Genomic DNA, 26,371 nt, shown 5'->3' with positions numbered 1-26,371 from the left:
TGGTGCCTTCAGGGTGCTGTGAATGACTAGTTTTCCATCACACATTGGGCTGAATACAAATGCTCAGCACACTTCAGATTTTAATTTGTTAAAAAAATAAAATAAAAACCATGCATTACTTTTTCTTTCACTTCACAATTATGCATCATGTTGTATTGGTATCTCACATAAATTCATTTTGAAGTACAATAAAAATGGTGGCTATAGCGTACAAAAATATAAAACATTCATGAGGTATGATTACCTCTGTATGCATCTGTTTTGCTTAAAATACAGCACACATCAAAACAAGGTGTAATGAAGAGTTGCAGGTTGTGAGGAGGCTACCTAATCAACCCAAAAGCTTCTTTACAACTAGGTTTAAAGGGACAAAGACACAACGAGTGCAGTACTCCAAACATGTCTTACACAACGCAACAGCTTTCAACTCATTCTGCACGCACTTCAGGGCTACAACAATCTTATCAGCCCTGAGGCGTCTGCCGTCAATTAACTCTCCCTACTTATATCGCTGTGAGAGTGATCTTTAACCACATTGATGATGGAATGCACTGTTGAATCAGCAGCAGTACATTACCCCTCTTACTCCAGCATAGAGGGAATGAAAGGATGAAGTTTAGTTAAATAGACCGTGGTAAAAGCTTTTCTAACCATTGGTTTTAGATGGGTCTGTTTGCCATCATTGCCTCGCTATCCTTAAAATCTGATGGTATCACTTTGGCACGGTCACATAGCCACGGCCAATCAAATTATCCACTCTACTATTTATATGGCTTCCTGCATGTATATACTACCTACATCTTTAAATGCTGTATTTACAGGCCTGTAAACACTTGATTTCTCTCTCTATATGTAAATATATACATATTTCTGCTCCAGCTCAGCGAGAAGGAGCATGTCAGCTCATCCAAGTATGAGAAAATGTGAGCCTTAAAAGGGTCAAATTATCTGAGCACGAGGGGGCCTGGAGAGGTGGCCCCGGTGAGCTGTGGAGCATTGAGCAGCAAAACAAGAGAGGAGCAGTGGAAGGGAGGTTGGTGGTGGGGGTTGGAGGAGAAAAGAAAACTGTTTAATTTAACCAAACTGAGTCCCTGAGAGGCAAACAGTATGAGGGGCTCCGAGCCAAAACAACCCCTCCTGAGCCAAGGAAGCCCAAAATGGCTCCCACCATGCAACTCCATCCCAGAGGAGAGGAAAACAAGGAGGAGAAAGCAGAGGCGAGGGTTTAGCTGCAACAATCTATTGGAAAGACTTTCAGCATTGACACATTTCTGAGAGGCAAGGGGGGTGGTCGAATAGGGACACAAAGGCTTAAATATGTCCACTGAGACTGGGACAGGACACACCAAGCATGTACACACATGCCCATGATTGTGGGGCCGTGGGGAAATTGACTGACCATATGTGTGTTTATTTACACCGCGGTTTGGACGTACCGGTAACTTATCGGAAGCGGGGTTAGGGGTGGTGGGGGGTGTCTTGGTTAATAGTGAGGGTAAATCAAGCTTCTGACAGATCTCCCTCCCTTCTCTCCACCTACTCCTCTCAAAAAACACACAAAACAAAAGGCAGAAGAGACAAACGCAGCATTTATTTGGGCGGAGACGACCATGCTGCTTCCATTCAGGAGCTGTGGGACTAAGTGACTGGTCGACTGCATTAAACAGTACATAGAAGTCAAGGCAGGCAGATGCTGGCCTGGATAATGGCTTTGCTGACAGCTTATGAACCCATCTGTGACGCTTTCTGCTGGGTAAAGAAAAACATGGTGCGTGTGGGTCTACGAGAATTGTTGTGTGTGAGTGGGTGTGTGGGAGGAGGGGTGGCAGGATGGCTAACTTACTTGACTTGCTAAGAAGTTCCTACATTGACAGCTGCCCTGTTAATGACTGTATGATTTGTACATGGAAGATGAATATGCAGAAAACACAGTTTCCATACCTCTCGAACATTTTAACACTTTGGGATTTTATGTGCCAGACCAACACAAATAATGTCCATAATCGTAAAGCAGAAGGTAAATGATTTGTGGTTTTCAAAATGTTTCTCAAATAAATCTGAAAAGTGTGATATGCATTTATATTCCACCCCCTTAAGTTTGAAACTCTTAAATAAAATCCTCCTCAGAAGGCAAATAATTAGGCATGAAGACCAAGGAAGACAGCAGACCAGTCAAGGATGAAAGTTGTGGAGACGTTTGAAGTAAGCCCACACTTTTCAGATATTCCCTTGTAAAAACTGTTGAAAACCATCAATCATTTTCCTTCGTTTTCATAATTACTCACTATGATGCGTGGACTTGTAACATAAAATCTCAATAAAACACATTGAAGTTTGTGGTTGTAAACTGACAAAACGTGAAAAAGTTCATTCAGTACGAATACTTGCAATGCATTGTACATGTCCTTTCACACAAAGGCAAACTGTCATCAATCAAAGCCTTGTTATGCTGGGAGTTCTGACATGACGACAGTCCTAAAGACTCCGATGCTGTCAGCGAGGACATGCTTGGCGATGAGGGTAGTGGTTACCTGTCATCTGTAGCTAAATGTGTTTCTAACCCTGTTTCCTGTGCAGCACTGGGGGAGAATGACCTTAATGGGACCCGCTGACCCTGCAGTTCTTTAGCAGCAGTCAGTGGGGAACATGTTACAAATCAGGTTTGCCATGACTGCCATTTTATTGTTTTTTTGTTGACATGAAGGATGTTTGCCTTTTTTTTCTTTATTCCACAGACCATGTGCTCCTCTTTAGTACAGCAGGGCTATCTTGCACAGGCATTTGCTTGAATAGCAACATATTTGGAATAGAGCAATGCACTGCATAATGGCGCTTTCATTTCACATGGGTGAGGGGAAATCGGATTTTCCTACTGTTTTTACTTCAGGTCTCAGATGGTAAACATAACCAAGAAACTCCTGGTTTGGCAACAAATCCCTGTTTGAACAAGGAAGCACCTGACTCAAGTTTCACAGAGTGGTACAGTCATTGTAAACACTACATCCAACTGATTAGGTTCTTCTTTACAGCATCTTGTACTCAGGTTAAGATAGAAATAATGCAGATATGATTCTTTCAGACAACACACATGGGTTACCACAGATGATATTCCCACATGGGAGGAGTACTTTATAAATATGCTTTTTAAGCCCCCCTTCTACCAAACCCACAGAAGGCTTTAGTCTAATTAGTTAACAAAGCTCTGAAAGAAAGTCAGGCTTCATCAGTCAGATGATTGACAGCTGCCTGTCCCCCCCATCAGCTGTGTAGATGCTGCGTTTACTGCCCCCTGGCCTCTGCAAACTCTGACACTCAACCCTGACCCCGGTGAGCTAGCGTGCACGCAGATCCACGTTAAAAACAATCGAGCTCACAAACAGGCAGACTGATACATGGGAGCAAAACACACACATGCACTGAGATTCTTCTTTACTTCCTCCGAAACATACACAAACACACACTCACCCAGATTTAACAACATCCTCTCTCCCCAGCCCACCCCCCTCTTACTTCAACTGTTGGGGATATAGTGCATACTTGCAGCAGATAAAGAGGGGCCTTATTCGAAAGCCAGCTATTCTACTTGACCTTCGCTGAGCCTTTTCACTCTTTCGCTCCCTTCAAACCATCTTTGGGGCTCGCTCGCCACGCAATGTGGATCAGTCCATCACGGGTGAAGGCTGGGGCGCTACTGTGAATTTTACCCTCAAATACCCCCTTACAGACGCACACGCGCTTACACACACACACACACACACAACCTATGGGCCCCGCCCTTTCAGAAAATCGTCCCGACTTCAAAGTTGGTGTGCATTCATTAATTGCCCTTTGAATTGATATCTGAGGGTCACAATAAGAGTGTGAAAGCAAAAAGAGGCTTTAATGAAGCATAGAGCAGCCATTCATTTGCAGATAACTATGTTTTCATGCTTGGATAGTCATCATGCAAGGCCTTATTAGAAAGAGCTCACGAGAGAAGGAGGAGTGCAGAGGGCCAGCGAGACAGAGAAAGCCCCAGGGTAGAGGAGAGTGATTTGGTGCTCGCCACTTGGCCCCCATGCCCCCCTTTGCCCTTGTGCCCAGGGACTCACTGAGTGACACATTCATCTGCTCCATGGACAGACAGAGCCCTCTTCACGAGACATTTAGCTGAGACCAGTAATAGTCAATAGCTATTCTAGGATCCATCAAGATCTTATTTATTTTTTTGTCTTTGTCACGTTTGATTGACAAAAACAGCAACACCGAAGAAAGCAGGGCCATTATTTTTAATATAAGTTCGTTGGATGACAACTGTGTCAATTACACAAATGTTTGATCTGAAAAGTGGTTAAAAATGTCAAATAAACTTTGTGTAACATCAGTATTTAAATCTGAAATCCAAACATATGAACTTTGAGTTAATGAAAATTCTTTACAGTAGAGAAGCTAAAGGCAGAAAATTGCAAACATGTTGGCAGACTGATTGACAAATTCCATTTTAAAATAGTAAATTTTTTTAGGAACTTGGAGTACAGCTACACTGACCTGCACCCCTGGACAAATGTTCAAAAACAAAAGGACTACATTCTCTGAACTCCAACATGGCCACATGACTCCTAAAAACCTTTAAAATGTATCACATTACTACATTTTTCAGTCCCCAAAAACCTCCAAGGTACAAATTTTTCTTTGCAAATGGTTACATACAGTTATATGTAAAATTACCATTAAAGCCTTTTTAATGAGATGACAGAGAAGGGGTTGGAGGGTCCAGTTTTCTGTGGCTGTACGGAACAATGTGTAATGCTATGCCGCCCCTCCTTCACCTGTTGCTGAGTACTGGCGTTCAAATGGCTGTTGACAGGCTGCTACAACTTTTCTTCATTTAGCAGAATGACAAATTCATAAAGATTCATAGAAATATTTCTGCTTGCAAAAAACAATGTGCAAAACTAAAGAACTGCCGCCCATCAGTCAAGAAAAGCACTGTTTTAAGACTACGGTTGGCAAGCTATGAGTTGAATGTCTGCTAAACAGAGCAGAATGAAAAAAAGGTAAAACATTCTGTGCAAAATTTAGCAGGTGTACTACATTTGTTCTAGTTTCTGTATCAAAATCAAAGTAAGAAATAAATAAATGTTATAGATACCCTTATAATACTCAGTTTGGTCTATTATTTTAGCAGCAGCAGTAAAAATATATTGCCTTATCATTTTAAATAAAAAGTTAGATCATGTAATGCATTTTGTTTTCAGTCTTGCTATTTACCTGTTAGTGTTAACCATAAGCAATTCACCTGAACGCTTAGCAACAGTTCTTATGTTCAAATTTGATCACTGTGGCTGGGTCTAAAACCCTTTTTCTTAGATAATTTCTGTGTCACAATATATGTTAAAAAAAAGTAAGCATATAATTAATTTGCAATATATAACAAAATCTATTTGGATCTTCTGAGAACAACATTTTAAATAATAAACATCAGACTGAGTTGATGCATAAATTTCTACTGCAAACTTTTTCATCCCTAAACTAAATCCCCTCACTTGGCTCTAAACCCTTTTGCTTCCTTGTCCGCTCCTTCCTCCTCTTTATCCACTGGTTCTTCATATTATTTCATCCCCTCTGCTATGGCACCAATGTGGGCTTTGCCCCCCTTGTACCACTTGCAGCTCAAGGTCCCACACCCCAAGTGGCAGAGGAACCTAAGTTCCTCATTCAGTCGCATTATTTACACAAACAAAGTCTTGCTCTGTTTCTTTGACAAAGCTGGCTAAATCTTTATGGCTCTTTCATGTATTGTCTGTGCATGGTTCCCTTTTGTCCCTGAGCTATTGGCCTGGGGTTGTGGATACAATGAGCCCAGCAGAATGGAGGCAGATTGAAGGAATGCGCCTCAATAAACCTAATTATGACATGATGACTGCGCTCACCATGGTAGAGGTTTTTCAAAGATCCTTGGCTTATTCAATTAGCCCTTTCCAGGATCCTCTTTCACCAAAATAAAGTTATCCATTTGACTGTTTGCATTGCAGAGTGGAATGTGTGGACATGTGTGTGTGCACAAATGCCCAGGCTAAATGTAAATGTATTGGCCCTCAACAAGGCTCCTCTGTATTATCTGGCTAATTTCACCTAAGTATGGACTCTTAAAGCACACTGTGAATATGTGAGGCAGGAGGAGGGTGGAGGCAAGTACACCATGTCTGTTTTAATCATTAACTTTGTCTTTAGGGTTAATTACCATGGTAGCAGTTTGCCAGGGCCCAGAAAAGGGCCTACATTGCTGTCAAATAAAGCTAAAAATGAAGCAGTGTACAGGTTTTTGAGCACTAAAGTCTTTCTGTTTGACTTTGGAAACAAATCTGTAAGACGTTGAAATTGAATACATTTTTATTATTTGAGTTTAAAAGCAAACGTTTGGCACTTTTTTATTATTTAGACATTTTTGAATTTAATTAACAAAAACTTTGTACAGAAAAGTACTGTTCATAATTTAAAAAAAAAAATCAACAAGTGACTTTCAGACGTCATGTTTACACATTCTTATGACTATTTAGGCCACTGTGTATCCTTAAATACAGACAGCTGGTATTTCCATTGCCCTAAGCGGAGAAGATGGTGGTTATCAACTGAGGAGATAATAGGCTACTTGTTCCAAAGTAAACAGTTTCAGCTCCCGATGTAAAATCAGGCCCAGTGAAACAAAACATATGCATAATTAACCCGCAAAATTGACAATACACGCCCTAATAAGCTTGCTTTACGAACTAGAGTGACTTTGCTTTGTGCGCCGTGGAGGACGTAGCTTTGCGCCGCAGGCTGCGAGAGACACACGGAGAGCGTAGGAAACTTAGGGAGAAAGGCGGTGTTGCTCTCCAGATGAAAGTGCAATGAAATAAAAGCGTTGATTTAATCTGCTTGAAGAGATTTAGGAGAGCAAGTGGGGGTGGAGGGCGAAATGAGCGGTGGGGAGGAGAGGGGAGGGCAAATGGCTGAGTTTTCGGAGCTGTGCGCATGCAGTGCAGGACGGACTGCCCGGGGCCCCCATTGTGATACTGCGCTGCGGGCCAGACTGGGGTTCTTCCCGGGAGAACATTGGTCCCTATTCACCGAAAACACTCGGTAATACCCCTACCCTCCCTCCCCTCCCCGTCATTAAAACGAGACATGGCACAATATCGACATCATTTAGAGGACATTATTAATGTTTGAGAGGGCACGGCCGGGGCATCATCAAAGGATCAATGATAGATCACGAGTTACATCGGGCTGCTCTTTCAAGGCGGAGAAGTCCTCTTTGTCTGGAGGACCAGTTAAAGTTTTAAAATGGCTAAAACTGCAATTACAGGCTTTATGAAAAGCCAGAGCAATATTGTTTTTTTCAATTGTATAGCACTGCAATGACTTTATTTCATACGGTTTTATTGACGTCAGAAAATGAATGAACTACACTTAAAGTTAGTTTATTTGCCAGCTGGACAGAACAGCCTGATTCTTGTCCAGGCTTTGTGACCAATGGCACCAGCTGGGATTTTCATGCGCGGCCCTGTTTTAGGGAGTGAACGCGCATCCTCAAGCAGTAGGTGACTTTGAGAAGACTGTCTAACTGAATGGCATTGGGCTTCTTGAAGCGAACCAAGAAAAAAAACATTTTGTTAGTGAAAATAGCCGGTGATCAGGCCCTCCGAGTCGTGCGGGGCCGCCGGGGCGCTCCCTGAATAATTCATCCTTCATTCCGGCCTCATAATGTCTTTCGTCGGTTGTTTTTTTTTTTTTTTTTTCCTCCACCTCTCTCTCTCTCTCTGTGAAACTCTTCTTTTCCCTTTCTATTCCTCTGGCTGAATTTTAAACAGGTCGCCTTCTTCTTCTTCTTTAGCCAAAGCTGTTTCCAAGCTGGCCTTTTGTCCGCGCGCAGCCCAAGCGTGAGCCTCAAATGGACTCGCGAGCCTTTGTCTCCCAAGTTCATCCGCGAGCGTCCTGTTGTGCGCGCGAGGCGTGTCTTTGTGGGGATATGGAGACCGTTGAACAAATGTTTGATCAACTCATCTGGGGGACATTTTGTCTCTTCGAACCGAGGACCTTTATCTCTCCTCCCCTACTGACGCTGGAGCGGGCGGCGGCTCGCGGGGAAATAGCGGGTTAAATGTTGACATTTGGCGCCTTGAACACATCAATATGCACCAACAGATCAATATTTTGGGGGACGATAGACACCGTGTCGTTGGCAGGGATGGCTAACTGCGCCAGAAACCTCTCAGCTTAAATGTCAAAAGTTTGTTGTATAAGCAATCATGTTTTCTTTAACCGACAAACTTGTGAGATCATTGCACTTATGTTATTTGGAAACATTTCCAGCAATATTTCTGAGTGAAAATTTACAAAATCTAGTTACACAATAAACTAACTGAATTCTAATTAATTAGCATAATTTAGTTTTTTTTAAAACGGACGATTGTTTGTGCAATAAACACACAATTATCGGTAAAAAAAAAAATAAACTATTTAAATAGATTATAAAATATAATTCTTTGCACTTCATGCTAACTTTAGCGCATTTAGCAACATAAAAACGTTTTCAACAACAAGACTGATGATAGTTAACTTGTACTAAGTGGATATATTCATAACAAAACCCACATAAACATAGCAGCTTGACTGTTCTGCACACACTATATGACCAAACTTTAACCATTATTGAACATTACTATTTCAATAATTATAATTGCTAATAGTTGATACCCTCCAAAGTCATTTTATATTGTCGCGACTTCGTTTACATTTGGCAGGGCTGAACGTTACATTAGTTGCAGCGGGTTAAACCGAGTTAAATTACTTTCAACGACAGACTCATTACCCTAACAGCGTTCCTCCCCCTGCCAGTCACACTCAGGTCTACATGGTAAAAGATGTATGTTTGCAGGACTGTAAAATAATATGGAAGTTGCAGGAGCCGTCGTGCAACCCATATTTACACTCAAGTACTCCAAGCATGAAAAAGGTGATGACATTTCAAACAGCCTAATTTGGCCTAATGTAGCTAACTTTAAGTGAGTCCAAAATATCATAAGCTCTAACACATCTGTAACGACCATTCTCTCTGTGAGATTTGATGGATATCGAGAAATTATGGTAGTTTTCAACAAAACGTTCTGTGTGCAGAATCTCTGATGACTTACCTTTTTCATTTTTACCCCTCATGAAAACTTAGATTGGCTAAAAATCCAGCAAAAATGTCCTGTTGTGCAAAACGTTCTGCCTTTAAGATTTTTTCCACTACTTGCAGCAGTTTTCAGCCCTCATATAAATCGATTTGAACTGTAATATACGGCTCAAACTATATAAGCACAGCAATCCAGAGCAGTGTGATGCGTTTTAATAATGAATGAAGGAATTAAATGTTTGATGGGTTTACTAGAATATTATAGAACACAGGCTGAAAGGCTATGCGGGCTTACTGTAAAGGCCATTCATTTACTGCTTTTAAACCACTGCTCAACACACTCTCTCACACACACACACATAGACAGAGACAGTCACACACACTCTTCTCCTTCCCGCACAGAGCCATCACCTGCTGGTTGATTTACGGTATAGGGCCTCATGGGAAAAACATTAGCGGAGAAAAATGGTCGATAAAGAATTCGCAACAAAGGACGACCCAGACTCTCCACCAACATCCAGCGGCGTTAAAGTACAGTTTTTACTAGTTAGGTTTTCTCTTTTAACCTTACTGCTAAATGTGGTGAACTTGTAAAGAAGAATGAAACAAATTCATTAACATTTTGCAGAAAAACTTCTCTCCAGAGATCAAATTGCAAAACAAATGTAAACAAATGTTTGTCATTTTAAAATGTACTTTCACATCATCACAACCCAACTGAGCACAACCGTAGGCAGGCTGAAGTCCCACCCTGCAGCAAATATAAACTCAAGGAGTAAACTCACATCTGTCTCCTAAGATGCCCTCAATGCTGTGTTTGGCCCTTCTGTCGTTGTCCTCCAGCTCCTTCTTCTCGATCTCATCTTCATCTTCCTCTTCCACGCCTTTCCCCCCGAACTTCGTCCTCATGATGCGACTGATGGAGCTCACTGCGAAAGTGGAGGGTTCAAACAAATGGATGCTGTCACCATGAAGACAAACATTATTCTAAAATATGTAAAAGCTTATAATCGTGCTGACAAGATGATTTATTCTGCTGCAGGATTATCTTAAATGTGAATATATTTATGTAAATAAAATAATTTTATTTTATATTGTTTTATTTTGGTCATTGTTTTGAAACAAATGGAAAAAGTTTCAAATTGTAAAAAAAAAAAAAAAAAAAAACTCAAAAAAAACTAAAGAAAAAATGTAAACTATCACTTTTAAAAATCTGCCAAAAATTACGTCAAATCCTTTCTTTCCTTTTTTACCTGAAGGAACGTTGTTGCGGTCACATATCCCATCCTTCAGTAATTTATCCCGAATCTCCCAGCTAAACATACCCGGGTTTTCCCGCTTGTATTCCTCTATTCTCCTCTCGACGTCCGGCGTTGTTCCCTGCTTTTAACAAAGGAAAAGTTGTTTTATTTACTTATCGAACAAGCAATCCGTTGGACTCAATCAACAGGTCATTATTATGCATGAACGCATAACAACATGCCAGGTTTGGCCTCGTTGGATTGGATGTAAATTCAAATTACCTTGGGTTTGCTGCCTCCGATGGCTCCGGGTCTGATAGAGCCCGTCTCCTGGTACCGGCACAAGATTTTGGACACGCAGCCGTGGGAGACCCGGAGCTGTCGGGAGATGACGCATGGCCTGACCCCGTGGTGGGCCATCTCCACGATCTTGTGTCGGATGTGGTTGGGCAAAGGTCTGCCGTTGATGAAAACCCCTCCGAGCTGATTGACTCGGCCTTGACCCAGCGGGGTAGACACTGTGGATTTTAGTACAAAAAACATGGGGGGAAAACCTATCAGCAAAGAGTCTGGATCTACGGGATCATTAATAAAACGGCATTTATTTAGAATAGGAAACTGCTTCCATATGTAGCACCTGCAGTAAGAACCATAAATATGTTTCACTAGCCTGTAGAAATGTCTGTTATGTAAGCCCTGAGTAAAGCCAACTGTTAGACAAGGTAAACAGGCTTCAGCGTGCGGGACACAAAAGGTTACCAGAGTTATAACAAATAAAAAAGGATGAACTAAGAAGTAAACAATCCACTTAAACAGACACGTTTCTGTGAATTGAAGTCATTGTTTTAGTCTTTATGTAACCACTTAGGCACAAGGTTCAGGTCTGTGACTTTTCACTAGAGAGTTCTGAAAGTCCAGTTTCTTCAGACGACAAAAACCGACATTTTGACGTGCTTTACCTTCCAGTGGGAAGCCGCTGCGGGGGTAGTTCTGGGCCAGCGTGGGTCGCATCATCCTGGGTACTGGCCCCGCCAACGCAGTCATACCTCCACCACCCCCACCGACAGCACCAACCTTCTCCTTTCCCGGAGAGGGTCCACCCGGGGCGAAGACCTGGTTGGTAAACGGAAAAAAGTCTCCGTCCTTGTGAGAAAGATAGCACCGGTAAGCCTCGGTAGGGTTTAGCCGCGCTCCGGGCTACAGCTAAGCACTGGAGTATCCCGGGACATCCACAGCACCCTGGTGAGTCAAAAGCTGACGTCAAAAAAGAGGAGGAAACGGGTTTTAAGGGATTTGAAGGGCGTATGTTTCTTTGCGCTTCGCTTTGTGTTTTTAAAGAACACGATAATCAAGGCGAGGTACCGGCAGCGGGGATCTTGTTGTTGTTTGCTGACGCCGGTTCGAAGTGAGAGCGGACAGTCAAAAGTAGCGGAGGTTGTCTCCTGCCTTTTCAGCGCTCACAGCTGTGATTGGCTGAGCGGGTACCAACGATAGGCAGTGGGACGCGATGATTGGCTGAGGTCTAAAACTTTTTTGTCCTGTCAAAAACGCAGTCATAGTTGCGCTTGAACAGGACAGGGGCGAAAATTCTCAGAGCACAAATCTGTGATGGAACCACTGAATAAAGTTCACTTATTAAAGCACTAAAAACGTTAGGCTTGGATTAAGTAAAATGTTGGGTGAACAGATTCAGAAATGATTGACGTAAATATATTCAATGAAAATCATATTTTTAAATATCATTGGCGTCATTTCCCATCCAGTTTAGCTGTTGTGAATTTCTATTGTATGCTGGTTAAATGTAGTAAAATATATAAACAAACATTGACAGAGCGTGGTCCTTTACAAATATATATATATATTTATATTTTGCTTCCGAGCTATTGATACTTTATATATGGTCAAAGTGAGGAATTTAAGGCTACTAAAAAGAGTTTAAAACAAAGTTAACAATGTTTAAAGGAATGTTTAATTGCTAGAGTTAACATTTAGACCAACCATTACTGGCGCAACTTATTTCACAATATGTTGTGTAACCTACTTTTACATTTGCGCCAGTTGCAGGATTTTATTATTGAACACCATGCAGCTTTTTGCGCTGGTGTGATTTACAAACACCATAAAAAGTAAGAATCCGATCAGAATCCTCTGCGCCAACCTGTGCGTAATATCATCTCCAAAGTGTTTAACGCGTGCTGTTGCCCACGGCCTCTAATTTGTTTCCACCCTGCGGCCTCACATATGACACAAATGGCTATAAAGAGTGTGCACTTCAAGGAATTTATTGTGGTTCTTCAGAGTGCAGCACCAGCCAGCCGAGAACAGTCTGATGTGGGCCGTGCGCCTCAGCAGGATACGACGCCAGGGCGGCCGTAAAGCCAGTCTGGTGCAGTGCCACTTTGGATGGAGGATTTATTTTTACACCCTCCCAACTTGCAACTGAAAGATGTCTAATAATCATTGTCGTCACAAACAAAGAAGTTGTCTTGCTTTTTGTGGGGTCACGGGTCACAGCATCCTGCATCCCCCGCAGGATCTGATACTAATGCAATGATGTGCGCTCCTGAGCTCTGAATCAGCACAAAGGCTCGCTTTAAATCACAAAATGCAAGTTTATGAACACTAATAAAAAAATAAAAATAAAACAATTTGAAGCTAATTTGCCGAAAAAGCTTGTTTTAAATGTTTAGAAGAGCCGATCCAAGGTTGACCCTAAACAGAATTGGATTCCAGCTCTTTCCCCGCGCCGACGTTCAACGAATATTCCTTCATTCCATGAATATTCAGACATTTCTACATTATACGTCTAACATAGGTATTAATATAGTTTACAACTAAGTAATATCGTATTGAATTCCTCTGAAAATTCTGTTAGGGTCTGTACCTATAGCTCGGGTGTTAAAGCTGATATTTTCAGGAAATGCCAATATTGGGATTTTTCTGATTTTTGGAAGGGATTTCCAGATAAACGTGGAGCCGCACAGCAAAACCAAGAGCTGGAATCCAATTTTCAGGAGTTCTGTCAGGACCTTGGGAGAGGGAGTGTTTGGGCCAGAGCCAGAACTTAGTAATGTAAAAGGACATAAAAAAATAATAAATAAATGAGCAATAAAAAAAATAATAATAATATTCAATGAAACATGTACTATTCTATCTTAAATTCATATTATACCTCAAAGACATTCTTGCTAAGAGGGGTGCAGAGGGGCTATTACCTCTTGGCCCCCTCTCCTTTCACACTTGGTGACGCCACTGCTTAACTTTGGGTCATTGCATTTGATAGAAAATAGCCCTTACCCAGTTTAAAGGCAATATTTGATCATTATCCAAATGAAGGATGGCAAGTTTTGATTTTGCATGATTGTCGCTAATGCCTGTACAGGAAAATTCCTTTTGTAAACTTATGTAAAAATGCGGGAGCTCCTTGTTACATTGGGGGCCCTAGCTGCTTGGTTCGCTTATGCGTTTAGTCGGTTCTAATTAGATAGCAAGAGATCAGCTACTTTTGTGGCAGAAAGGATGGTTTTTTATGCATTCTGACTGAAAAAAAAAATCTTTATAGGATCTTTTGTATCAGTCAGTAGATTTGTATTGGCGTGGAAATATATTCCTTTAATAGTCATGCGCATCGTGACTTTCTGCAAAAGCAGAACCTCGGGCACCTGATCGCGTCTCCACTCACCTGTGGGGTGTGTGGAGGAAAGCGGAAGGCCTCTGCCATTCACCATCATTTAGATACCCAGGGAAGGTATCCTCCACAGGTTCATAGGGTTTCAGTTCACACAGGCTCCTCGTTACTGGCGATGGATGGAGGGCAACTTTAGATGATATGTTCGCTGTCAAAAACCTGCGCTGATAATGATTTGAAGGTGGGATAAGCCGGACTAACGGGGGCCTTTTACCTGCAATAGAGGGTCTCAGTGCTTTTTATTATCATGCAAGGAGTGTGAGCTTGTTTTTAATTTCACATTTAAGAAGAAAATATTATGGCGCCAGTGCATTTCACTGTAGGCTTTTAGACAAACGATTTAACGCGATTGAAGTTCAAATATTAACAAGGATTTCTGAAACAATATCAAAGAGAATTTTTCGATATTATATAACGTTACAAAAGAGGGAACCGTGACTCTGGCTGACGAACGTGACAATCTGAGAGTGATCTTAGTGAAACTAGATATTATTCAAACTGAAACACACAAACATGCACACACACAGGGGGCAAATAGAAAACAGAGAAAGAGGCTTGATGCTCAAACCTCGACCCCTTTTCTTTTAAAAGGCGACACTGAATCCCCGTGTCGAATCCATTACCGGGGGACGAAACTCAAAGTCAGAAATCTCTCCTGATGAGAAATAAATGAGTTGCATCACATGCTCTGCGCGGAGGAGGACATTCAAAGAGCGCTTATTGGATAAATTCATTTCTTTTACTCATGCTAATAACAATTATCAGAAAAGCCAGGAAACGGATGTCGTTTACGTAAAAATATAACTTCTCACAATTTGGCTAAAAATAGTATTTTCCTCTTTCTTTGAGCACAATATTTGTGAACTGTTCATGTGGACTTTTTTTAATATTCTATGGCCTGTGAATAGTGGCCATGCATAAGGCTTTTATTTTGTAGGTAAAAAAACAAACAAACGAGGACATCAAAACAGAAGCCCAAATATTGGCATCAACAAACAAAGCAGAACACATAGGGTATATTGAAATGCATGATGCATTTAGATCAAATCTTTAACGTTAGGTGTTTCTTCTGTGCGTCCTACACGTGTTTTCACACATTTGTTCTACCACAAAATAAAAATAGTTGAAAAAGAACATGTGAAAAAAAAAAAAAAATGTATAATTGTGACGATTTTGACAAAGGTAAGTGTTTAACGAAACTATCGAGTTTATTTGTTGCATTGTGAGCCAGATGTTGACAACACTCACCCCTGCCATATATGGACAGTGACGTATATGAGTTACATATTCATTGATAGCCCAGGTGAGATTTGGAGGGTGTAAGAAAAAGGCAAATTTTTTATTCCTTTTTGGGGACAGATTTGTTAAATATAAAAAAAAAAGTCAAACAAAACTGGAATTGCTGTTTATCCATTTTTGACCAGAAAACAAATAATCAACTTGTATTTTAACCTTTTTTTCAAGTTTTAATAACTTGTTTGTTTATGTGTTTTTATTGGTTTTTGATGACAAAATGTAATTATTGAAATAAATTGACATTCAAATAATTCTGAGTATTAAAAGGCTTGAACCTTTGAGACTTGCCATTGCTTATACACGGTGGGACCAATGGCAGAGCACCTTTTACCAACTTTAATCCTACAGGATATATGTATAGGCGTAGGATTATTTGATATATTTTCTACGCATGAGTCAGCTGTAAAGTGGATAAGATTTGGTTCAAGTCATGTAATAGAAGTATACTAAAACGTTATAACCTTAAAATGATGAATTATAATTGTTGTAATGTTATTCATATTTTATTATCATTAAGTGTGAATCTTACTCGCTTAGTGTAAAGTACTTAGCTGCATTAATAACATCTGCTTTATTTACAATCTTTTCAGGTTTTGGTAATTAAATCATCAGAAACCCATGAAAAGCAAAAATTGATTGGTTATTTGATTTCCTTTTTTGTAGGATCAAAAACAGATACGTAGAAATTCCAATTAGTTTGATTTTCATTTTATTTTTAAAAATAATTAAAACATAAAAACAATGGCAACGAATAACAAACAGTTGGCCCATTTTTCGCATTCCTACAGGCACCTAATTCTGCAACTACCTCATACTGTGACTGTAGGAGGCGCTGTTTCCTATATATACCTCAAAGGTGTTTCCCAATGTGTTTTTGGCTCACAAAAGAAACCAGATGATCAAGAACATACAAAATAAACACTTATATGAAATGTTGAGATTGGAAGAAAATAAATATTTGCTTTATAAAAATGGCCACATTTGACATTTAATGTCAAAAACCCTCACCACTACCATATATGGCTTGTGATGTCACATGCGGAAGCATATAGTTTGGTAGCTCAAGTTAAGATGTGGAAGGTGTGCGAATATGGAGAGACGGACGCACTTTTTTATACTAGTGATTTTATACTTTTATTGCTTTTTATTAAAAGAAATTCTGCTCATCCATGTATGACCAATAAAAAGAACAAATGCTCACATATCAATTTAATATTTTATTTTCAAAATGTTTTTTTGTTGTTGTTTTGTTTTAATTACTGTGTCAGACAAGAATATCCAACTACGAAAACACACACGGACCAGCTGCAACCATTTTGTGTGAAGAAACGCAACTTTGTGTGAAGTTTTGTTGCGTGTGACGCAGCTAAGCGAATGTCATAAATTTGCCTTTTGCTTGCTAAGAGTTGTATCACCAAGTTTTTTTTTAACAAATTTAAGCAACATATCATGAAAACAGATCGTTTAATTTGTTATTAATAAATTAAACAATAAATGACTTGGAGCAAAATTAAAAGGAACCATTTAAATTTATACCAATTTTCTTATACTTTCTTCCTAATACATTACAGAATCTTTCTTTTGCATCTCATTTCTAAGAACATTTTCAGTTTTGTCTTTATAAACTACTACTTATTCATGTGTTGATGTCTTTAAGCATATCTGTAACAGATAGATAGATAGATAGATAGATAGATAGATAGATAGATAGATAGATAGATAGATAGATAGATAGATAGATAGATAGATAGATAGATAGATAGATAGATAGATAGATAGATAGATAGATAGATAGATAGATAGATAGATAGATAGATAGATAGATAGATAGATAGATAGATAGATAGATAGATAGATAGATAGATAGATAGATAGATAGATAGATAGATAGATAGATAGATAGATAGATAGATAGATAGATAGATAGATAGATAGATAGATAGATAGATAGATAGATAGATAGATAGATAGATAGATAGATAGATAGATAGATAGATAGATAGATAGATAGATAGATAGATAGATAGATAGATAGATAGATAGATAGATAGATAGATAGATAGATAGATAGATAGATAGATAGATAGATAGATAGATAGATAGATAGATAGATAGATAGATAGATAGATAGATAGATAGATAGATAGATAGATAGATAGATAGATAGATAGATAGATAGATAGATAGATAGATAGATAGATAGATAGATAGATAGATAGATAGATAGATAGATAGATAGATAGATAGATAGATAGACATTGCCAAAAGTAGCATTTAGATCCAGCAGGAAGAGACCAGTGAGTTCATTATGGCTTTTGTCTTTGGTATATCTCGCAGGATATACCAAAGTGGTCCCACATTTGAAAACTTGGAGGTAGGTCTGACAATATCCCAACCTGGGTTTCTTTTTTTTCTTTCTTTTGTCTTTTGACTAGTTAGTTGTAGTTTATATTATTAAACAGGGGTCCTTTTTTATAGCAAGTTTCACCTTACAAATGACTAAGTACCACTATGCTGTCATTCAAAAACAGTACCACAAAACAAGTTGTTTCATTATGTAAAAAGAAAATAAACAATTGTATCTATTTACACTTCATATTTAAAGTAAATATTTTCAAATTTGGTCTGAGCAGAAAAGGAAGGTCCCTTAAAGACAAAATTTCAAGTCTCAGTTTCTCACCAACCCTAAACTCAAGTGTGGCTTCTGTGAGTTTAAAGATATAAGATGTGCAGCAACACAGTTTATTTGCAGTTCCGACAGTGTAAATCTCTACATATATCGTTCTATGAATACGTTCTCCACAATGTTTTACCTGACGGTATACGCATATAGAACTTCTATGAATCTGTCCCTTTTTCTATTTGAATGTAAGGAGTGTAGAGGTACACCATTATTGGCTTGTATTGCTGAACAGTTCATTGTGAAGAATTGGTTAATCTCACTGGTTTTCTGACTTATAACCAGGACATTACGTTGGGTTTAATGGCTTCTTGAGATCCATGTTTCAACTTTAACGGTAAACAGAAAGCAGTAAAAGTAGCAACACACATTTTTTTTCTAAATTCACTGCTGTCTGTTTTAGTTAATGCTTGGAGTTCTTGTCTGGTTCTTAACTGGACTTATTATTATTATCTGTCTGTCTGTAGCAAATAACTACTGATCATTTTGTGTCATTTGGAATATTAACTTCAAGTAATTGCTAATTTGTTTTCTGTATTGCTGGCAATTAGCCTGTAACAACATTTTCTTTTGCATATATCTGAAAACAGTTTGAGAACCTGATCATACGCTGTTTTATAGGAAACATACCTGGATTCAACAGCCCTCAGTTCCAGTAAATACAGACTTGTTTATAAACTGTTGATAAATCATGAAGGCAGTGTGGCCTAAAAGCTTATGAGCTATGCGACATCTTTAATAAATGCGTCATGTTGGTTATGGAACTTTTTGGTTAAGCATGTGATGTGACGCATGCATGCATCCGCAGTTAGCTGCTGAATGGATCACTCTGGCTTTTATCAGTCCTGCTCCTGAAAAGCTTGTTTTATTTCAGCCAACAGGGAGGCCTTGTATGGACAGGCATGACTAATCTCTGAGACATTAACAGAACATCAGCATTTAGCTTGCTCTGAGAAAAAAAATCTATTTACTTTTCATCAAGCTTGTACCACCAGAGGTTTACTCTGCAAGGCCTACGTGAGAAATGCAACCACCCTGGTGCCTGACACTGGGAAGGGATTTAATTTCATTTATTTATTTTTGTATACAAGCATGTAATATCCTTGCATATCCAGTAGGGGGCACATTTGATGCACTGCACATAGTTTAATGTGTCAAATTGGATCATACTCAGTTTATTGTGAGCCATATTATGTAAGACCTAACACCAGGAAAGAAACAGCCTAAATAGCAGGCCTCTCCATCAGCTGTTGTTTTCATCCTGTAGAGACACAGATCAAACCAGTGTGACTGGTATCCATGTTTCCTTTATTACTGAAATGTGTTTATGAATGTAAAACAGCACAAAAAGAACATTTCTCTGTGCAAATACATCTGGTACATTTGGAACAACAACCACAGATTCTCATAAAAACCGACAACTTTTTTTAGGTCCTCGGAAATAAATACATTACGCTTACATTGGTCAAAGGTTTACCCCATTACTTGTGTCAAATAAGAGGGTGAAAGTGCATTGTACGTGTTGGGAAAAACGTCGAGCAGGATGATTCACACAATCAGATTGCCAGGGCTCAAGCTCATTAACCATCAATAATCCTGGTAAACTGGCTTTCCTAGAGAAAAACAATTTGGTCTCACCTTTTGTAGGTATGAGACTAATACAAGTCACCACGGAACAGGTGCTGACATTTCTTTTACAAAAGACTTAGGGTTGCAGGGACAGAATTATGCATTGACAAAATACACCCTCCAGTTTAGCCCACTTCCATCTGATCCTGATCCTGATTTTTGTTGGTTTTGTTGTATTCCACTCAGACCTAAAGTGTATTCCAGATAGCATTTAAGGTGGAAGTATTCTCGTTTCAACATCTGCAGCGTATCAGTATAGTTGCTGGACAGCACCAGCTTTCAACACCCATAATCCTAATGCATCTATATAAAGTCAGCCACATACACAAAAAAAATCATCTTGGAGGGTACTAGCCATTAGAATTATTTAAAATGTAATCAAGTAAATTAGTTCGTAAATGCAATGTTCTGTAATGGTAAAATGCTAACAACATTAGCTACTTTATTTTGGTAACAAATCCTACCTGATAATTTTAAACAGAATTTTACAGAAGATGTTGGTTTAGGTAACTGGTGTTCTTCTTCCTCTGGTGCGGTATCTAGAAGATAAGTGTTGTATTGTTAATGAATACATCATGTTAGCAAACGTTAAGAGCTGTTATAAGACACTTGGTTAAGAAAGCTTTTGTGTTGGAGCAAGAATTAAAATTTGTATTCAGCTTTAACTAGTTTAGCCGAAGCGCTAGTGCTAAAGGTAAGCTTGCTAGCAAAGCTGAGCTTCTTAGCCTTAAATGAGTTGCTGCTAATGAGCGACACAATGAGCTGTGCTTGAAAGTGAAAAGATTTACATGGGGCCCTGTTTGAGTATCATTTTTGCCTGAATCTTATATTAATTTTGGGATGTTTGCTTGCTAGCTTCTTTTTAACATGGAGAATAATAGAGATTAGCTAAATGATCTTAAATAAATAGTCAGAATTTCATTAATTTAGTTGAGTATCTACATTTTCAATTAGTTAATTAACATCTACTGAAAGTTTTATTGGTTAAATTAAATTTTTTTTTTTTATCACTGACCCTAACTAGGCTCTTGAAAGCAGAGAACGGTGAGGCTGAAATGTGTTGTATTATAAATTAATATGAATGAAGACATGTGGATGGGAAGGACTCTGTGCTGGAAAAAAAATTGAAGTTTCTGATTTATCAAAATTAGCAGCAAGCATATATAGCAACTAGCAAGCCAGCTTTCTTAAATCTGAGGCTGTTGGTGCCAGTAAACAAATTAATTTAGCCTTAGGGATTAGGGGAAAGTTTTACATGTCACCTTGTAAGAATGGATTAAAAAAGTTTATTACCATTTTGGAAACATTTAATCCCTTAATGGAAAAAAAAACATTCTTATTAATCCAGAAAAGTAAAAAGATCTAAATGATTAATGGTTATAATTTAACTCATTTAGCAGAGTAAGTACATTTTAAAACATGTATGGAATGTTTTTTAGCATGTTGAGCTCACATGATTTCAGAAATGTTGGTTAAAATCTACTAAGGTACATCATTTGCCAATTGTGCAACCATTGTTACTGGTTAAACAGTCTGTTTTATCAGTGCAGGTGATTAGGTTGTCTTCAGTAGAGAACAAAGAGGCAGATAAGCTTCTGTGGTTTGTATTATGAATAAATAGATTGATTTATTAAAAGTTGAGAACTTGATTAACTACATTAGTCACTACGCTAATGCTAAGGTCAAAGTTGTGAGCTGATCATATTAGCTGTGGTTGCCTCTAATATTGAAACCTTTATTTCCATTTCAGTAAAGTTTCACTGCCTTAATCATAAATCAAATAGATTTTAATTATTTGTTGAAATTTAACTAACCTAGTTGTTTTATAGCTGGACTGTAAGGGAAGTGGTATCAAACCCAGATCTAAGCACTTCATGTTGATAGTACTTGAATAAGTGTATGAATGCTGTTACACCAGTTTTATTGTAACTGTCTGCTTTATGAGTATAGCTAATTAATTAGGTTCCAGACCAAGTCATCACTCATGAGGAGCTCAAAGGGGCCAGTTTGACAGTGAATGAACCCATTTAAAACCTACTAGCTGAGCCTTTTAAGGTGATTGAATCCTTAACTATGGCTTTGAAGGAAGAAAATAGGTGAACTTGGAAGCAGCTGAAGTGGGAATCTGGACTGTACCTGCTTAACATTCTCCCTCTCCAAAGCAACATGCAAAAGCTTTTACATCATTCTTACATACAAAAAAGTGCTATACGTTGGAAAACCCTTTATTCAGTGTGAATAAATGGTGAGGGCAGATGAGGGAATCCCCATTTGTTACCCAGGTTTGATGCTGCCTGATTCTGATTCTGATAGCAGTGAAGTTACTTAATTTAAAAATACGGTGAGGCACAAAAGTCATGAGACAAACTTGTCTCTTTCTTTAGAAAGTGAGGAAAGGAACAGAATGACCTCACATGCACAAAAGTAGCAAAACACAGGTTCAAAATCACAAGCTGTCTCTATGTATAACTTTGCTTGGAAGAGGTGGGCAGTAAAAACAGTGTAATCCTGCAAGATAAAGGTAAAGCACAAAGGAAGGTCTCTAAAAAAGGCTGATCACACCAAATATCCCACAGCAGTTCTCCACACTTGTGACCTATTTACATGATTCCGGTGTGGGCGTGGCTTGGTTGAGATCCGATTTAAAGATCCACCACATAAACACACAGCAATCCTCTATCAGAACCAAACCCTTTTATCCAAAAACTCAAAAGTGAACACATCTGTACAATTAACATTGGTGCTTTTTTGAGATATGAGTGAATCATTGTTGACAGTTTTCATACAGTGAGTGGCATGGTGGGGAAAATGCATATTATATAGCTGGACAGTAAGGAAAGGGATATCAAATCCAAATATACGCACTTCATAATCATTTATCCAACCAAATACACCCCAATGAGGGAGTCAAAGTATGAAGTTCACTCATCAACACGTCCAGTCAGCTACCACCTTAAAGTCAAGTGCATAAGTTTAGGAACGGATTATCAAGGATCAAGTTGGCCTATATTGCTCCAAACAACATGAAGGCCTTTGGGTGGTTGCTATACTGGTAAAAGGCCATTTTGGGCAAGATTTGTCCCTAAAACGAGTAAAGGGACCAGGAGAATGACTTGCCAGGAGGCTTCTATGTACATGATAACACACACTGCCCCCCTGCATCAGAGCCAGCAGCCAATCAGGCGTTCCTCCTGGAGTTACTGGTGGCGGACCCGCGGCCTGTCTCGTGGTCAGGTCTGTATTTGAGCCAGCAGATGAGCCACGTGACGACCACCGAGAACATGGCCAGGATGCTGGCGACCGACAGGCAGATGGGTCCGGCCGGAGATGGGGGGATGCTGTGGCTGTGCACAAAGATCAGGCCCATAAACAGCAGCACCAGCATGGACAGGAACGAAAAAATCACGCACACGCATCCGGTGGTCAGCGCCACCCTCTTGCAGCTCTGACAGCTGTCGTAGCGCACGGAGTCCTGAGAGAGGGTCGTGGCTGTGGACACCGTAGTGGAAGGGGTCGCCTGGCTGGCACCGGACGCGCCCGACGCCTCCTCCCGGCGGAGCGCGACAAGAGCCGGATGCAGCGGCGGGGGGTATGGCGGCAGGGCGTCCTGCGGAAGGGGGTCTGAGTCGATGTAGAGAGGGAAATCCTCTGTCACCTTGGTGTTGTTGGGCAGATTCTGGATCCGATAGTCCGGGACGGGCGTCCGGTGGCGACAAACGGGGCAGCTGATGCGCCATGGCCGCTCCTCCCGGAGGTGAAGCGTGTTCAGGCACTCCTCGCAGAACGTGTGCAAACACTCCAGGATCTTCGGAGCCCGCCGGTCAAGGTCGAAGTAATTGTAACAGATTTTGCATTCGTACTCCTCATAGGGGAACGCCGGAGAGGCCTCACCGGGGGGCTCCGCTCCGTTTGACGGCACGTCTGCCTCTGCCATGTCATCTCTCGCCATTCACGTTCTCCGGTGAAAACAAAGGGAGCTGACGGGCAGATGCTGATGACGGTGCACGTCTCCGTTCCCCCCCCTCCCCTCCACTGCTTTCATTGAAACGCCATCATTCCCGCGGTGTTTTTTAATAATCCCCGCCGCTCGGTCCAAACGGCCGGGATCCCCGGTAGAGACGGTGATTAAACGGCTCTGTGGGTAGGGCTGATGTAATGGCGGTGATTCCTGCGGAGCGTGGGGCGTGGGGCGCATCATCCACTGAGTCCCAGCAGCATCCCTCAGTCCCGAGTGCCTGTTGTTGTTCTCAGCGCTCCAGCAGACACATTACGTAGATGCTGCGTACAGTGGGATGCGCTCATTTGGACGACCGTGGGCGTCACTTCATTGTTTCCCGGAACAAAGAACGTGTGTGGCTCATGGACGTCAGATGGGTCCAGCTGTTTCTCCAACACGTTGTCACTCTGTTTGACCTCTGACAGTCAGCGTGTCACTATTTAATGTGTTGGCAAAACAACTTCACTTCATCGTCTCGTGGTGCTGATTTCATATTCGGCCTAAATTGGGTGTTTAGTACAAAAGTTTCTTCTTTTTTTTTTTTTTGGAAAACTCACGCAACACTGTGGTGTATAGGTCTGATGCAAAACTGGAGTAGAAAAAATACAAACTGAAACAGAAAATCACAATCAGTCACACCAAAATCTAATTTATTTTGTTCAAACAATGAATGAATCCATTCAAAAGCAAATTATACCACTGAATACATTAAACGTCCCATAAACCTTAAATAAAATATGCAGTGGCTTGTAAAATATTAATAATCTCTGAATATTTTCACATAATAATACATGGTTTTCAAATGCTTTCTTTTTTTATCAATACAAATCTGAAAAACGTGGTGCACATGTATAATCTCCCGCTAAGTCACTGCTGAACCACATTTCACTGAAATTCCAGCTAAGTCTGGTTCTTTTGAGGAATGAGACTGAAACTTTTGCCCATTTGTCTTTGCAAAATGGCTCAAGCTCAGTAAGACTGGATGAAGAGCGTCTGTGAAGAGTAATTTTTAGGTATTGCCAGAGATTCTTAGTTACATTTAGGTCTAGCCCAGGGGTCTGCAACCTCCGGAGCCACATGTGACCCTTTGGACCCTCCTCTGTGGCTCTTAATAATTTTAGTCAAAGATGTATGTAGAACTGAACACTGTTTTTATACATAAACATGTTAATAAAAGCAGATATATTGCCGTTTTTTTATTTAGTTCAATATCTGCACAGAAACTCCCCAACAGAATGAGACTAATAGTATAAGAAATATTTTTTTTCATTAGGCTTTCTTAATGTCCCACAAAGTGGAATTTTCAAGTCATCAAATCAATTGGTTGGCAGTTTTGATGTTGAACTAAACCAACAAAAGCCACACTCTTTCAACTGAGTCTTGGATTTAAGTGAACATAAACACAAAATAGAATAAAATAAGTTTCCTGCAGTTCAGCACTGTAACAGCTTGAGGCAGCTGCTTTGTAGAGATATGGTGGATCTACTTATTGTTGTTTTCAAAATTGAGTTTTCATTTTTCTAAAACCCCAAAATAAAAATATAACACTGTCTCTCTAATTCAACAGTCAAACATACATTTTATATAGTAATTATATACAGTCATACTCAAAAATGCGAATATGAGGCTCCAATGAGGCTCGTTTCTCAGATTAAAATTACCTCTCTAAACTAACAGCCTTTAAGCATGTATCATACCTACTTTTCATTAAGTCCACATTTCTGCATTAAAAAGGTTTTTTTTTATTGGTCTGATGTAATATTCTAATCTTAAAGGTCTTGTTTTTATTACCTTTAAGCGAGAAATCATCATAATTAACCGAAATACAGGCGTTTAAACACCAGTCTGTGCGTAAATAGTCTATATAATGTGTTTTACTCAGTGAATTGAGTCACTGAAATAAGTTAACTTTTCAGTAATATTCTAATTTATTGAATATGACTGCATTAAACTTGATCATTTGTTGAAGGGTTTTACAGCTCTAAAGAAATGTATTTACTGGAAGTGAGGGAAAATATGTCTCTTTGCATTTAAATGCTTGCTGACCCCTGGTCTAGGCTATTTATCACATGTAACACTGTTCAGGGTTGTTGTCCTGTGCTGAACCTCCACCAGAGTCTCAGGTCTCTGGACCTCTGACCTGTCTGCTGTGTTCTTTAATCCTCATGATGCTGCTTGCTCACTAGTATTGTCTAATGTTTGCACTATATATTATGAAGTTGGCATCAGATTCAAAGGGCCTGGATAAATATGCACACCTTCCTGATTTTCATTTGTTGAAAAAACAGAAAATGGATTATTCTTTTCCTTCCACTTCATTATGTTTTACTGTATGTTTACCCATCTCATAATATCCCAATAACATACACTGAAGTTTTTGGTTGTAACATGAAAAATCATGTAAAAGTTCAAAGGTGTGAATATTTTTGCGAAGCACTGGGGCTTACAACATTGCTAGACCCCTGGAGTTAACTGATGCTATGATAAACCACAGATGCAGCCAGATGAATCCTGATCTGTTTAGGGACAGGAGAAATACAGCCAAACAGAACAGAAAGGACAAACGGATGTTGACTCAAAGGAACACTGCAGCCATTTCAGAAGCCACAGAAGCTGATTATTCTGCAGTGATTGAGGTTGTGGTCTGATCCGATAATTAAACTATCCTTCTCGAAAATAATGTTGTGTATAACATGTG

The 26,371-nt window shown here is 39.7% G+C and overlaps 2 protein-coding genes across 8 annotated transcripts in view; both read right to left on the bottom strand.

Annotated features, from left to right (window-relative positions):
* The window catches only part of pax3b (paired box 3b), a 29,807-nt gene extending 18,034 nt beyond the window's left edge, over positions 1 to 11,773 (bottom strand). For 5 of the 7 annotated variants that reach the window (XM_047392520.1, XM_047392524.1, XM_047392521.1 and 2 more), the window contains exons 1-4: positions 11,343 to 11,773; positions 10,666 to 10,901; positions 10,396 to 10,525; positions 9,928 to 10,071 (exon numbers count right to left, since the gene is read on the bottom strand). In XM_047392520.1, the coding sequence (XP_047248476.1) occupies positions 9,928 to 10,071; positions 10,396 to 10,525; positions 10,666 to 10,901; positions 11,343 to 11,427 (595 nt within the window). In that variant the 5' untranslated portion in view covers positions 11,428 to 11,773. The remainder of the gene's footprint in view (positions 1 to 9,927; positions 10,072 to 10,395; positions 10,526 to 10,665; positions 10,902 to 11,342) is intronic. The other 2 variants (XM_047392526.1, XM_047392527.1) reach the window with 2 other exon arrangements.
* A 7,561-nt stretch (positions 11,774 to 19,334) lies between these two features.
* On the bottom strand, positions 19,335 to 24,011 carry LOC124884653 (E3 ubiquitin-protein ligase rnf152-B). Its single transcript, XM_047392691.1, has one exon. It carries the CDS (start codon positions 23,623 to 23,625, stop codon positions 22,855 to 22,857), a length of 771 nt encoding a protein of 256 aa, XP_047248647.1. The 5' UTR covers positions 23,626 to 24,011; the 3' UTR covers positions 19,335 to 22,854.
* Positions 24,012 to 26,371: the final 2,360 nt, after the last annotated feature.

This window comes from Girardinichthys multiradiatus, chromosome 18, assembly GCF_021462225.1.
Source record: "Girardinichthys multiradiatus isolate DD_20200921_A chromosome 18, DD_fGirMul_XY1, whole genome shotgun sequence".
NCBI lineage: Eukaryota > Metazoa > Chordata > Actinopteri > Cyprinodontiformes > Goodeidae > Girardinichthys > Girardinichthys multiradiatus.
The sequence above is the reverse complement of the archived record's forward strand: the minus strand, read 5'-3'. Positions and strand labels throughout refer to the sequence as shown.

Coding starts and splice junctions, on each gene's coding strand:
- LOC124884653 (XM_047392691.1), bottom strand. CDS start 23,625: ATGGCGAGAGATGACATGGCAGAGGCAGACGTGCCGTCAAACGGAGCG.